The 15,280-nt window shown below is 41.1% G+C and overlaps 1 protein-coding gene across 3 annotated transcripts in view; it reads right to left on the bottom strand.

Moving 5' to 3' along the window:
* B4GALT6 (beta-1,4-galactosyltransferase 6) overlaps positions 1-15,280 on the bottom strand; it is a 189,697-nt gene that overhangs the window by 12,617 nt on the left and 161,800 nt on the right. For all 3 annotated transcript variants that reach the window (XM_058676772.1, XM_058676770.1, XM_004579592.2), the window contains one exon: positions 5,660-5,784. In XM_058676772.1, the coding sequence (XP_058532755.1) occupies positions 5,660-5,784 (125 nt within the window). The remainder of the gene's footprint in view (positions 1-5,659; positions 5,785-15,280) is intronic.

The following is a 15,280-nucleotide window of genomic DNA, read 5'->3' on the forward strand; positions in this document are numbered from 1 at the left end:
ACCGATTACAGATTTGCCCCACAAAATAACTCTTGGTTTTGGTGTCTGAGGAATCCTGAGGCTTCCATAGTGACACAGTTTCAACATCCAGGACTCCACCACCACGCAAGGATTTTCCGAGTGAGTAGGATCTTACTGTTGGGCCTCATTGTTGAATATGCCCATAGTTTGGATATTCAAAGAATTTCCAAATTAATACAGTTGCCAAACAAGTTCGCAGGCCCCTAGGTTTGCTCAGGGAACTTGTGAAAGGTAAAGGGTCAGCAAGGTCCAACAAAGGCAAGAACATCCACCTACCATGCACTTAACCTGAAGTGCATCAGTGTGAAGACTTCTAGAAAATAAGGATTAAATTTACCCTTCCTAGTTTTGTATTTAGCCAAAAGTTTGCCACCTATGACAATGGAAATGGACAATAAAAGGTGGCAAACAAGTATTTAAAGCTATTTAATGGCTATGGCATCCATGTTTAAGGCAATTCTTATTAATTACATACAACAAGGCTGAATGATGAATTTAACATAAACCAAGCCAAAATCATAGACCCTAATACTATTCTATCCTCAATGAACCATTTAAAATATTTTTTGCTCAAATAGGGAAACTGAAAATGTTATAAGAAAATAATTACCAATGTCTTAGAAAATCTAGAAAGGTTGAAATTACATTATAATAAATCAATGTCTAAATCTTAATCAGACATTATCAAAGATGTTGAATGCAGATAAATACCTTAAAATTTCATTGTACGTGCTACTTTTGACTATAGAATGACATTCCTAACAGTTTTTAATTTATTGCTGAGAAAAAGATCTCCGCATTCTGCAGTCACTTGTTTTGCAGTTTAATAACCTTTGTTTTAGGACTTTTACATGCCCTGATTTGCTATTTGAGCCACTCCTCTGTTAATGCATCTCTCGTGGAACATCTGGTCATTATCTTCTGAAAAATCCACATTTCATCTTGCTGAATCTCTCCTTGCTGCCACTTGTTCAAGCAAAATCCTCATCACTGCTTCCACTTCAAAATCTTACTGAACTTATGTGTATTCTCCATGCTTATTTCCTACACATACCATGAGGGGAAATCAAGAAAAATGCTTACCACAGAAATTCTCCACTGGCGTTTTTGTCTTACTTTTAAATTACACACATACTAACAGCTAGTGTCCCTAAGTGGCAAAGCCTTGGGTTTAGCTATTTCAGGTGCACCTGGCTATTAGCCACTTACTCCAAATGAAACAAGTTAGTTCTATCCAGTCCTCATTCTACAGATTGAGATTCCATCCTTACCTATAGGAACATCTGATCAGAAATCAGAACATCTGGATCTATGGAATACCTGGCTGGGCGCAATAGCTCAGTGGTTAAATCCTCATCTTGCATGCACTGGGATCCCACATGGGCATTGGTTTGTGTCCTGGCTACACCACTTTCCATCCAGCTCCCTTGCCTGTGGGACCCTGCCCCCACGCAGAAGACTCAGAAGCAGCTCCTGGCTCCTGTTTATCTCAGCTTCTGCCACTGTAGCCACTTAGGGAGTGAACCAGCAAATGGAAAATCTTTCTCTTTGTCTCCTTCTCTGTGTAAATCTGCCTTTCCAATAAAAATAAACAAATATTAAAAATAACACCCTATGGAATATTATAGCCATGAAAGAATGAAACCCTACCATTTGCAAAAAAATGGTCCTAATTTGGAGACCATTATGCAGTGAAATAAGCCAGTCCCAAAAACAGAAATTTATGTTCTCTCTGATCCGACAACCTTCATGCAAAATACAAAATAGATTTATAGGTAACCAAGTATGTGCATATAATCCAATAGAGGAGCTACCTAACTGAGACTAGCATACCAGGACATAAAAGGACTCCTGATGAAACAGTTAAATATACCTTGATAGTATAATATTAGATTTTCTATCTTTGCCTATACTTTCATTTCCATGGTACACTTACGTAGCAGAATGTCAGACTTGTAATTGTTACTCAAGGACTACACTACTCTGATAATACAGGCGGAAATACCAGAAGGGTAAAATGAGGACTCCCTATGCCTACAAAACTGTATCATGGAAAATAATAATTTAACAAAGAATCCAGTAGTTCTTGAACAAGTGGCTAAGACACTTCACTGAGGAACCTAGAACTGGAAAAGGAACTGCAGGCCTAAGAATAACAGCATCAAGCAGCTGCTGGGTCGGATGAGCCTACAGGTTTTAGCTAGCCTAGGGCTTCAAGCCCTCCACCTGAGCCCTAAGTGTCACCATAACCAGGTAATGACCTGAAAAGCATCACCTGACTCCCTTCTCCCTCCAAACCTCCCTTTATGCCAGCTCGCTCCTTTGTTAAAGTGCCCAACCTCTGCTGAAACCTTCCATTCAAGCCCAAAGAATTTGACAGTACCTGAGATTGCCCAAAACAGCAGCTGTAAAAGAGCTCAATTCTATTTAGTCAGTTATCAATTAACTTGGTATTCTTTTCATTTAAATAAAGAGTCTCAACTATTAAGATATTGGCAGATGTTTTACATAAATTATTTCTTCTTCCCTGCCAACTGCAACTGAATACTCAACAGAAAGGCATGTTAACAGGAAAGGCAGGACATGGGGAGAAATGATCAAATAGGGTGCACACAGCTCATTTCTAAGGAGATCCACAATTTTGCTCATACCTTTAGCTGCACATCTCAGAACTATAACTTCTGAGATTTTGTTAAAAGCTGAAATCAAAACATTAACCCACAGTACATAGATAAAATCTGCTAATTTTAAAATCCCTGAATTAGTTTTCTCCTCGAACTCCTCGCAAGATTGTCCTCATCTGTTTCACCAGAAGTTTATACTCTAAAAATATTTCTAAATAGGAGCTACTGTGTGCTACCCTGCTATCACCCAGAAAATAACAAATTATAAGACGTTAAGTCTGCCTGCCATCAACTGCTCAAAAAACAATACTTAAGTCTGCTGAGGGGTATGCTCTGTCATGTAAGTGTACTTCAAAAATGTCATGAAAAAGTAATTCCAAAAATATAGAAATAAAAGATACTTTTATAAAGTCCAAAAATATTTTGAGATCTAAGGATAAAGTTTCATGGAAAATATGTGTTATAAAAAAATACATAGCTTTCAAAAATGATTTGCACCAAAATAAATGCATCTTCATTTCCTTAAACTTTATGAAGTCCCCTGACACACAGGCTGCCCCACAGCCATCATGATTGCTTTTTCTTCAATTAATACTCCACACAGGAACTAAGGAATACAAATATTTTGTTTCCCCAGGATACCTTTAAACACTGAAATGTGTGTATTTGAGCCATCATCTCTATAGATACGAATGTGAGGAAAATCAAACTAGAATTATGAAAAGATTCAGTTATTAATTGAGTCTGATCCTGGAAAGAGCATAAGGCAATTAGAAAACAGAACAGTTTGCTAAAATGTATGCCGAAACCCATTTAAGCAGCTTTGCAGCTTGTCTGAAGCAATGAGAAAGCTGAACGTTTACTTAATCACTTGTAACAAGGCCAAAAGTCATTTGTCTCATAAAGTCAATTCAACAAAATTGTGTGTGGTGCTTACACATACAAGACAGCGTGTCCTGCCCTGGGGACGCAGATGTAAATTAAACACAACCTCAATAAGGAGTTCAAGGTCAATGAATTCAAAGGCTTTCTGCAGGCGTGTCATGGCACATAATGCTCCTTACCAATGTCATTGGTACAAATACAAATATGTTAGAAGATCAGGCTTTTAAAAGAGAAACTGAAAACTATATTCATATTAGGTTAAATCACAAGTCTTAGGCTACAATATTCGATTTAATCATTTGTAGTTTTCGTCTGATATAAATGCTATTTACACTGAGTAGAATTCTGATGCCTCCGGAAGTCTTGTCCTCTGCCTGCTGAAATGGGGTGAAGAGCCCAGACTTCTCCCTTCCAAGGCCTCCAAGCAGTCACTTTAGCATTACTGGACTCAGAAGCAGACCTGCACAATGCCAATGCCAAACCCAGCTGAAACAGCACGATATTAATATCACCTCGTGAATTCTCAGGATTCCAGAAATTGATGGACATCAGCGGTCATCCAGAACACACACAGAAGCCAAAGAACACAGACTTGCTTACTACAGTGTGGGGAGCCACGCAGTTGGGTCGGATGGCATGGGTGTGTGATGAGCACTGCTCCTCGGTTAGCAAGGCTACGAGGAGTTTCTGGCTGCAAGGCAAGGCCCAGCAGAATGTCTCTGGTCACCTCATTGCTGCCCCACCCCATTGTATGGACACTCAATCACCTCTCTGAAGTTTCATAGAATTCTCCTGAGGGTGTTGTTTTTCTGCTAATGTGAAGTGATTCCTGTAACTGGTATGACACCTCAAATTGATCAATCATGTTATGATAAAAGCACAGGTAAAAGTATACAACAGTACAATTGAGCTCACAATGTTTCCAAATATCCTGTTATGTGCCCACTTCTTTCCTGAAGTTTGCCCTAGTATAAGTAATGTTTTCCTTAAGCAATGGCTTGATAATATCTTAGAACAGATGGCAATCATGGAGGTACAAAGAGTTTGTTTACCATGTGCCTTGAACTGTTACAACACATGATATGACGCATTCTAGTTTCTCACCACAGAATGCAAAAGTATATGGGGCATCTTCTAAAGGGAAACAAATGTGAACCCCCTCAAAATGGCTTAAAATCTCTATCTTATATTGGCACTTAAATTTAGGGAAAGAAAGCCATTTATATAAAGATAAAAGGAAGTTTCTTGTAAAAGCCCTCTGTTTGTAGATTGGCTGAGCTGCCTTGATCCCTTTCACTGCCCTTTAACAAAAGAACAAAAAGCAATTGAATCAGCACTAGGTGAAGGTGACGGTAATTGATGCATGATTTGACTATAAGATTTAGCAAAGAATCTATGTTATATGCTTTTGTAAAATCCTTTTATGATCTTTTAATTCTGTACTCTTAATATTCTAAGCAATATTAGTTTGTGTTTAGTAAAAATTGATTTTAAGTGTAAGTAAATCATTTGTCACTATGTAACCGCTTGCACTGCCAATCGTGGAGCTCCTGGCTTCAGCTAGGTGACTGCAACTTTCAATGAGTAATGGCTTGTTGAAAATGTTTTCTTTAGGAATGTTTTTTGTATTCTCTTAACCATGAAGTAAAAATGAAACAACTGGACAGTGTGCAAAAGTTTGTGATGATTTGTGTATAAATAAAGAAGGCAACTCTTCTGAGTTGTCCATTATGAGCATCAAGCCATAGTGGTCCACGTCTTATCTCTTCTTTATATCATCTCGCCGATCCACGCATCCTTTGCAAGCTCTCGAGTCAGCCGGAGCTGGTCTCCGGCACTACAGAAGAAAAAAATCTGTTCCCTAAAACAAATTTAGGTCGCATATTTCTTACCAGGAATGCCAGGCGATTGAATGCATAGCATATATATGGTTTGTACACCATGAATGTAATTACAACCTTCACAAGTATCACTGTGAAATCCTTCAGACCATAAACACCTATGCATTCAATCATAAATTCCACAAGATTTTAAAGCATTTTATTCTGCAATTTGAGTCATGCACTTTTTCCCTCAAAGGCATAGCAGTGAGTCACAATATTATTATATTAAAAAAAATTGTTCCTCACCTTCCATCTGGGCTTACAGTCTTTAGGCCTCCAGTGCCCTCCTGGCTCAATATCTAAATCCTTCGAGAAGAGTTGATGAATTTCATCAAAACTGACTTCACTTACATTAACACTGAGAAATCCCCCTAGAAGTAAAAAAAAAAAAAAAAACAAGTCAAAAACTTTTAACTTTTTCCTCTGAAAATGCATGTAAGACAAACAATCAGCCAGGTAATGGCATAACTTAGTTGTCAAGACCAGTTTCTGTTCTCACCATTCAGTAATTAATACGAATACTTTTCCCTTTTAGTTAGGAAATTTATATGATTACCTTAATATCACCTCCATCTGGTAAAGAAAACAATTCTCATCTAAACACTTTACTCTGGAGTAATGCAATGAATATATTAATTGGAAAGCACTCACATGCATTGTAACTTTGCAAATCATTGCAATCAACTATTCAACTATTTTTAAACAATTTTTAATGTCAACATTTTCAACATGTGGAATATGAAGGCACAGTATTTAATGTTGACTGGTTCTTGAATCTATCTTCTACTAAGGCAATGATTTGGCCTCTCTCTGTCTGAGCTTCCTCCTCCATACAAGAGACGGCAAGGCCTGCCTCTGGAGGTGGCGTTCATTATAGACAGCCACAGCCAGTCCACACACACATGTACTTTGCAACTTCACATATAAAAATCTCTGAGGAAACAAACCCTGCACCTATACTGAACATGTATGAGCATTTTTCTTGTCATTATTTCCTAAACAATATAGTACAGCAACTATTCATATAATCTTTATTCTGTATTACATGCTATATTTGGTATTACAAGTAATTTAAAGTTTACAAAAGGATGGAATTGGCTATATGCAAACACTGTGTGCCCTTTTACGCAAGGCCCTTGATTATTCTCAGATTGGGGGTGCAGCAGGGTTTGGAATCAATTCCCTGTGGACACCAGGGACAACAGTAGTCTGTGTGAAGGATCCAGTGCTTGCTAGGCACCAGGTGCACTCCAAGATTAGCTACTAATGCAGTCATTTCTTTCAGAGTGGCACTTTACAAATGCAATTCAACACATTAATTTTAAGCATTTATGATGTTATCAGGTCCCTTGGTGTATAAAACTGAAAAGCCACAAACTTCCAATATGAGTTCCTGGTCTGACATTCACTCTGTAAATTAACAAATGTATGATCTTATTACATGAGCTTTTACTAACAGCTTTCCTAACCTATACCCTTGAAATACAAATGATTCTTGGAAAACCAAGTCTGTTAACCCAAAAACAGAACTGAGAATCGGAAAGTGTTTCTAGCTTCACCTGAGAATTAGAAGAGTCACGTGATCTTGAAGGTCTCCTCAAAGCAATGCTGTCAACACTTCCAATGAGATCACCACAGGAAACACTAGAACTACAGATCATCTTTTAGTAGGCTAAAGTCACACACAAAGTGCTCCCGAAGGCCCCCAGCCAAATTCTCTCACCTCCTCATTTCATAAAACCCAAGGCAAAGAATGTTAAAGTTTCCCATTTCAAGTCTTTTGAACCTCTCATGGCCACATTTTTACACATGGAACACTCAGTTCCTCTTTGGCGAGCCCCTGTTGTCCTGCTATTGGATGTTGGGTAAGGCTTTCACAGTGGCTTGCCTTCCCATCTTGGGTCAGCTTCACCAAAAGGAAGGGGAAAGCTTTGAATTTGCAGAGAATGGGTAAGTCAAAAGTAAGGCTCATCAGTCATCCTAAACATAGACTATCATGATTCAGCTGACAAAAACAGAACCAAGAACTGTAATCAAATAAAAGCCACACAAATGGATCTGATGCATTTAATACTACACATGATTGCGGAGATGATAGTAATTAAGCTAAATAATAAGCAGTTCATATAAGTAACTGAAGTTGGTGCTCTTCATGTACTGTTAGCCAATTTTTTTTTGTCTTCTTCCAGCTTTATTGCTTCCAAGGCTGTAATCATCATTATTGTCAGCAGTTTTCTTCAGTAGTATTTGCAGTTTAATTTCCTTCTCCAATACACATGCACAGGCAAAGTAAGACAGAAGCCTTCTGACCTTTTCTTTAATGACAGGACTCCTGGCTCATCCCTGTCCCTAACGCCCAAGGCACCCTAAGTGTGCCTTCCTCCCGATAGCCCCCAGCTCCACCTACACCTGCCACAATCCCTGGGTGTCTAGTGCTCCAGGCTCTGAAATCCTCATAGCCTACTGGCTGAGGGACAAATGTGCCCCAAGGGCAGGGGGTTACCTGACCAGCTGGAAAACCAACATTACTGGGGTGAGAAAGCGGAATGGAAAACAAGCCTGGGGGACAGGCACTAATACCTCTGGGAACAGTAAAAGTGATCAGAGAGTTAGGGAGAAGATCCCACACAGAGGCAGGGAAGTAGAAAGGGAATGGTACAGAAGAAAAGCCAGAAACAAATGCAGGCCTCAATGGAAAGAACCTCTCCAGGAGCCCATGGCTGGGAGACGGAGGACTTTCATCTTTCCTCAATGCCATGTTCACCTCTTTTAAATACTGGGTGTCCTCTTCACATTTTATCCAGGAAGATTTTTCAGAGATTTTTGTTTTATTTTAAAGCATCTGAAACCACTTGTTTGAACAAACTCAGGAATACCCCTCCTCATTTGCACAGGAGGAAGCCTTCAGCCACGGCAGCCCTCTTAGTTCACTAGCTGAGATTTCCAGGACACCTGAACAAATGGACTAAAATTCATGCACTGACAGCAAAATAGGTAATAGTTGACCACAGGCTGCACCTTGCTATTTTGAAGGTAAGCCTCGAGTTAGAACAGAAAGAGTAGGAGACCCAAGTGTACGGGGAGAGGTGCTACCAGCTGCCTGAAGGGTGAAGGTGAGGAAGAACAAAACAGCCCATTGCAGCTGCCATCCAGTCCAGGCAACCAAGGTTATGTGGCAAGCCGCTGAAACCCCCTGCCCCCATACCCACAAGGAGGGTCTCTTGACACCCCAGGGAACATCTGAAGCCTCAGTATGCCCTGCATGCACACAGATACATACTGACACTGCTTACTGCTGTGCACACACACTTAATACGAAGTTTAATTTGTGAACCAGACACTACAAATGATATGCAACCGTAACTGATCATTAGAATATTACGGCAAAGCATTTTAATAAAAGTAATTTAAAAGGAACTGTTGATGTCTAGAATTTTCCATTTAATACTCTTACACCATGGAAGCTGTGGATGAGGGACTTCCCTGCTGCCGTTAGGTGAGAAGAACTCAAGCTGCACCACTGCTGATGCCAAACACCGTCACTCCTGAAGGCTGGTCTGCAGGGCTGGCAGCAATAGACCTCCCACTCGGGGCAACTGGACCCAGAAGGGCCTGAGGTCCCTTGATAATGCATGGGCCCAAACAACTGGCTTATGGTACTGTGGATTACAATGTAATTACATCACAATGTAATTACTCTAATTACCTGACATGACTTAGGATGTTATCTACTAAAATAGAATTCTCGGGCCCAGCGGCATGGCCTAGCGGCTGAAGTCCTCACCTTGAACTCGCCAGGATCCCATATGGGTGACGGTTCTAGTCCCAGCAGCTCCAATTCCTATCCAGCTCCCTGCTTGTGGCCTGGGAAGGCAGTCAAGGACGGCCCAAAGCTTTGGGACCCTGCACCCACGTGGGAGACCCGGAAGAGGTTCCAGGTTCCTGGTTTTGGATCGGCACAGCACTGGCCGTTGCGGCTCACTTGGGGAGTGAATCATTGGACGGAAGATCTTCCTCTCTGTCTCTCCTGCTCTCTGTATATCTGACTTGGTAATAAAAACAAATAAATCTTTAAAAATATATATATATAATTCTCCACACAACAAATATATTCAATACACATAAATTATCCAGACTTATGCTTTTCTCTTATTTCATGTAAAATTTAAGGTGGAAAGTTATTTTCTCTGTGAATCGCTCACTTTGGAGCTTCCATCTGTTCTTTGATATCTAGAACCTAATTCTGGAGGCTCCAGCTTTTCTCACTGCTTTACCTGCAAAAATTTTAATGTGCACAGTCCATAACTTTGATGGCAGTGAGAAACACCTGGATTTTTCCCTAGAAACACTCCTTTGGATGAATTCACCTCCAAAACCAGAAAAATTTTCATGATACAGAGACACGTTCCCCCAACTCCCTGACCTGCCACCCGCCTGTGTGCACCCAGAGAGCATTTCTGAGGTCGAACAGTCATGGCATTGAGGTGCCCTTTGAAGTTAACACCAGACACTGCTAGTTTCAAATCCCTTAAATGTCCTGACTTGTAGGATTCTATAACCTTCACTTAACAATTTCTTACTTAACTATTCCTTAAGTGACAAAACCCTGAGCTCTCTAAATACAGAATGCTTCCTAGTCACACACCCTCAATGCCAAAAGCAGTTTTTAGACACAGGATGAATGAAAGAATGAATAGAAATGACACAGTTGACTATGTCCCCACCCACCATCCTACATCTTCCACTCTCTGGCTTCCTCAGGTGCTAACATAGGTCTCTAAAACCTTTGCACTCACTTGCAGATGACCCAAATAACAGCTCCAATTTCTTGTCTGCTAATCTGGTCTTAAGACCCAGTTCTTAGCACCTATTTTCCTCCTTTGCTTATGTAAATCTCTTGATTTACTCTGAATGATAAATATAGCTTCCAGCTAACAGTCTCTGCTTTCCGTTCCAAGCTTTGTCTTGTAATCTACCTAATGAATCCTAGATCCACTCCTGGGAACCTCCTATCCTTCTATGCTTCCTAACATTCTTCCAAACTGCTATAATACTGCCTGACTACCGGTAAGCTGACACACTCCTCTGAAGGCATAATTCATAGTCTCTGTGGCTACATTTCTTGAATTCTGAAATGCTCATTCACTCACTCAATCATGTTTTAGTATGCTGACAAAGGAACATCCCCTACAACATGTACATTTAATGTACTGCTGTTGTCTTGTTTCCAAAGAACCACTATAAAATTAACTATATCAAGAAAACAATGGTTATTGAAAAAGTCTTTCTGGCCTTTTCACGCGTGCTTTCTGGAACCATTCAAAACCAAGAACTTCCTGTATTTATTGCACCTCACTTCTCTTTTCAAGAATAACATTTCCACCACTACCAATTTTTCATCTTAAGGAAGTAGTATCCTTTCTTTCAAACTGTGCTAGGTAAAAAGTGCTCACTTTCCTAGGTGCATAATCTTGGAGCTGGGCATCAAGGAGGCATTCTTCATTCTCACACCTACACCCGCCAATCGCCATCTGCATTACTCAGGAATTCACCTTCTTTGCAGCATAGGGCTTGCAGCCATACCACCTTCCAATATCCAGTCCTGCTCCCCTGCAGCTGCCTTGCCTCCCTGTATTTCATCACTGCACACCCAGATCTGTTTCCATACCCTAAGAACACAGACACCTGCAGCTGACAGGCTTTCGACCTTAACATGACACCTTCTCTTTCAAACCTCAGTCCCCCCTTTTACCTACCACAGAGCCCCTCTCCCCACTTAACTTCATGCAGATCTAAAGTCTTGTGTACTCTCTCCCTGTTATTCAAATCTATCAGGCTTCCTCACTAGTGCCTGGCTAAGTCTGATGCTCTGCTCGTCTATAATGGAGGTTACTGGCCCACTAACAGAGCTTCTGTGTCAGGAGATACCCTTGGGTCATGTCTACAGCCACCAGCTCTTTGTGCACACACATCAACTGCTTGAGCTGCCCACTGCTGGGCGGAAGCAGACAAATGTTTAGATACATGACAGGAGATCCAAAGCAGCAGCCAACAACATGAGGACACGGGCACACGACAAAAAGACCTTTCAGTCAAAATGACAGCAGAAGCTTCTGTCTTCGGTGGGGAAAGGTAGTGGCACTTGTGGCCTCCAGACCTGAGCACCACTGGGGACACTCTGGGCTCTGCCAAGTGACAGTGTGAGACACTTCATAAAGTGCTCTGGCCATTGTGTTGGCTCTTCAGCCTTGAATAGCCAGGTTTTCTGTGGGCTGCCCAACACCTTTCCATGGATTCCTTTTCATCTCAAACCAGGTCAAGTAATTCTGAAGTTTGGCTTATAGGCTTGCAGTCTTAAAATCTGGGTTTTTTTTTTATTTCCTTGAATGACTGAGACAGCAAAAGATAGGGCAATATTTTATCTGCTGGTTCACTCCCCCAAAATGACTGTAACAGCTAGACTGGTTGACAACCAAGTCAAGAGTGGGGATCTAATCAAAGTCTCCTTTGATTAGTCCCTCTTTCAGGGACTCAAAGACTTGAGCCATCACCTGAGGTTGTGCCGACTGTGGTCCCTGTTAATTTTCTGTGTGCCAAATTGTATGACTTTTTCACAGCCCCCCTTTCCACCTGCTCTCACTGAAGACAAGACAGAACAGTCTCTCCTTAGAACAATTTCCTCTTTGGCCCCAGATATCCAGTCTCTCTGACTTATCTTCATCCCTGGGATGATCTTTTCCTCCCTTTTCCCAACTGCTGCTCTACCCTGCAAATGCCAGTTTCCTCTGAGACCCATGCTTAGCCTTTCTTCTTCCAGCCCTACTTCCTCTTATCTCCAGTGTACATCTCTCTTACGAAACTCAGACCCCCAAGTGAACTCTCCTGAGCATTAAACAAAATGCATCCAAACTGAACTCATTCACTTCCTCATTCCCCAAAGCCGTTCAACCTGTGCTGCTTATTGTGGTTAACAGTCATCAAGTTAGGCAGCTGAAAACTCTCCTGATCTCTGGGTTGGTCTCCGTATCTGGAAGACACTCCCATAACTTTTCTGTGCCTTCCTGTTCCAGTGCCCCAGCTTGGCAACATGCCCTGGTTGCTTCCTCTCAGTCCCTGCAGTAAGCTCTTCATTGCTCTCCCTGGCCCTCCTATTTCCCCATTCTCATTCATTTCTTTACTTTCCATCTGATTCATGTTTCTGAAATACAACCCTACATGCATCTGCTTGAAAATTCCTCCAATATTTTCTCATCTCCCTGAAAGTGATGTACCTGTCTGCTTCGGACTTACCTTATATTGTCCCTAGACTCCAGGTCATATACTCTCTCTTACCTGACAGAAAAACTCACAGGCATGGTAACTCAATGCTTCGCAGGCAAGCTCAGGAATTCTGCCCTGTCTCAAGTCCATTGTGCGTAACCTCAGTCATTCATGACACGCATGTGGACTTCAGCGCTGTCTGCATCTTACACATGACCTTTCAGCTTGTTCAGCTTCAGCTCTGAAGGCCCCACTCACACACCACTCTGCATTGCAGGAATTCACCTGTTCGTCTCAGCCACCTACTACACCATCTTCTAAGAGCCATTCCAATGCCCCTAGCCATGATGTCTCCCTGTGTCTCTCCAAGACCTTTTTGGGCAGCACACCACCTTTCTCAAAGGGCACTACCAGCTCCTCGGTACACCAGCTGCCAAGCCAGCCTTGTTTCTCGTCCACCTGCCCCTAGAGAGGCTGTACAACTGCTGCTATGCTTACCCCCCTTTTCACAATAAACATGCATGACAGACAGTCTGCTGCATTATGCACTATTTGAACTTCTCTGAAATTTGTTTGTTTATCTGGTCCCTCTTGGCTGATTTCCATTTGAATTATTTAAACTCAGCACGAAAAGTCCTTGTGGCTTTGTTATATTCCTAAGGTTAGCAACTATTCCACAAATAGAAAGAATACCTAGAAATCACTGCAAACGTATTCTATTTGAAGAAGAATTAAAAGGTAGGAAAACTTAATGGAAGTGAATCTTCATTTTAATGCAGAATGCAGAACTGACATTTTCTATTTCTACCTCACCCATTAAAATCCAAATCCTAACACCCCAGATAAGCACTTAATATTCTTCAGCTGTAACGTGAAATTTTCATTTCACTTGGTTAGGGTAGAGTCTTATACACAAATTCAATAAAACTGAAAGTGGATTTGCCCTTTAGAAAGTCTAGAAATACTAGCAATAACAAAGAAGTATTCACCCACACTCTTCATATAAATAGTCCAGGCTAGAATAGGTTGCCTAGTGTAACTGACCACTGTTAAACAGCAAACACTACTGATATCAGTAGGGTGCACTTGATCTGAATTCCCATTTGAAAACATCAAACTTTATTGAAATCCAGTGTCGGGACTTCCATTGTAACACAAGAAAGAAAAAACTTGTAGTTGGATAACCAAACATACAATTTTTAATGAATTTCACCTCTGGCAATTATAGGAAAACTAAACATTACCCATACTCCAACAGTTTTCACCTAAATAGATCTTACTCTCATGCAGATTATTCCTATTCAGGAAGGTATCATATTCTGTTATTCCGTGTTATATTATAATAAAATTTTACACTTAAGTTACTTTATTATGCTACCTTACCATCATCAATGATTAGTATGTTTTTAACTTTAAAATTGAGGCAGTACCACTAAGTCTCAAACTTTTTTTAAAATTCCTTACTTTTCTCCAAAGCTCACAGTCCCTTGCTCATTGTAAAGTCCTACACCATCAAACCAACATCTATCCAGCCTCGAGCACAGTGCTTCATTTTATCCTCACAACACTCCAGGCGATACTGTCGCGCAGATCCTCATTTTTTTCCCTTTTACTTATTTGAAAGAAAGACAAAGTGCTCCCATCCGCCCTGGTTAAGGCCCAAACTGGGAACTCAAATTACAATCTGGGTCTGCCAATACAAGTGTCAGAAATTCAATTCCTAGAGCTGACACCGCTGCCTGCCAAGATCTACCCTGGCAGAAAGTTGGAATCACAAGCCAGAGCTACGAATCAGACCTGATACTACGATTTGAGGTGTCTGTGCCCTAATTGGCAGGCTACACACCTGCCCTTTAGCTTTCACAGGCAGGTGAAGATTCCACCTTGTGTAGGTCACAGCACGAACCTTCCTGTATTCCTGCTCAAAGGCCCACATGACAAATCCTCATGGTACTAGCTGAACCCATGGACCTCCTTCTAGAGATATCGGTATGAGGTCACCCTCCTAACCACTGCCAACAGTGTGCTGGACCCCAAGCCGGAGGTCCCTGAGGAGGACTGCTGTGAAGATACAGCTGACAACCTCGTATGCTCCTCTCTTGCAAACTATGCCAGGTCCTAAGGGAAGCAGAGGGAAGGAGAGGTAGCATCAAGAACTCGGGCAGAAAGGTCTGCACAGCAGCCATGCCACCTTCTCTCAAACCCTTCATCCGAAGTACTTACTAGTTCGATGCACTGGAGAGAGCAATGCTAAAACCAGGGCCTGGCAAACGCTTTTAAGCAAAGTACTCATAAAGCACCAATTTTTTTATAAATGGCAGTTGAACTAACAGAAACCTCTCCTAAAACCATAAACCCTGAATACGCAAATATGAAGATGAAATTATTGTAATCAATATCTCAACTCAACATTACTCAGTGGTTTCCATATTGTTTAAGAAAAATAGTCACTTTTAGAGACACACACTGCAACTGAGTTATGGCAAATGTGGAGCCACAAGAAATCCTGAGCCTCTTGCTCCATGGTGAGGTACCACATAGAATAAGATAAGAATTTCTGCATAACTTTTTTGTTTTACTATCAGCACACAGAACCCAGATTAGATC

Source organism: Ochotona princeps, chromosome 18, assembly GCF_030435755.1.
Source record: "Ochotona princeps isolate mOchPri1 chromosome 18, mOchPri1.hap1, whole genome shotgun sequence".
Classification (NCBI taxonomy): Eukaryota; Metazoa; Chordata; class Mammalia; order Lagomorpha; family Ochotonidae; genus Ochotona; species Ochotona princeps.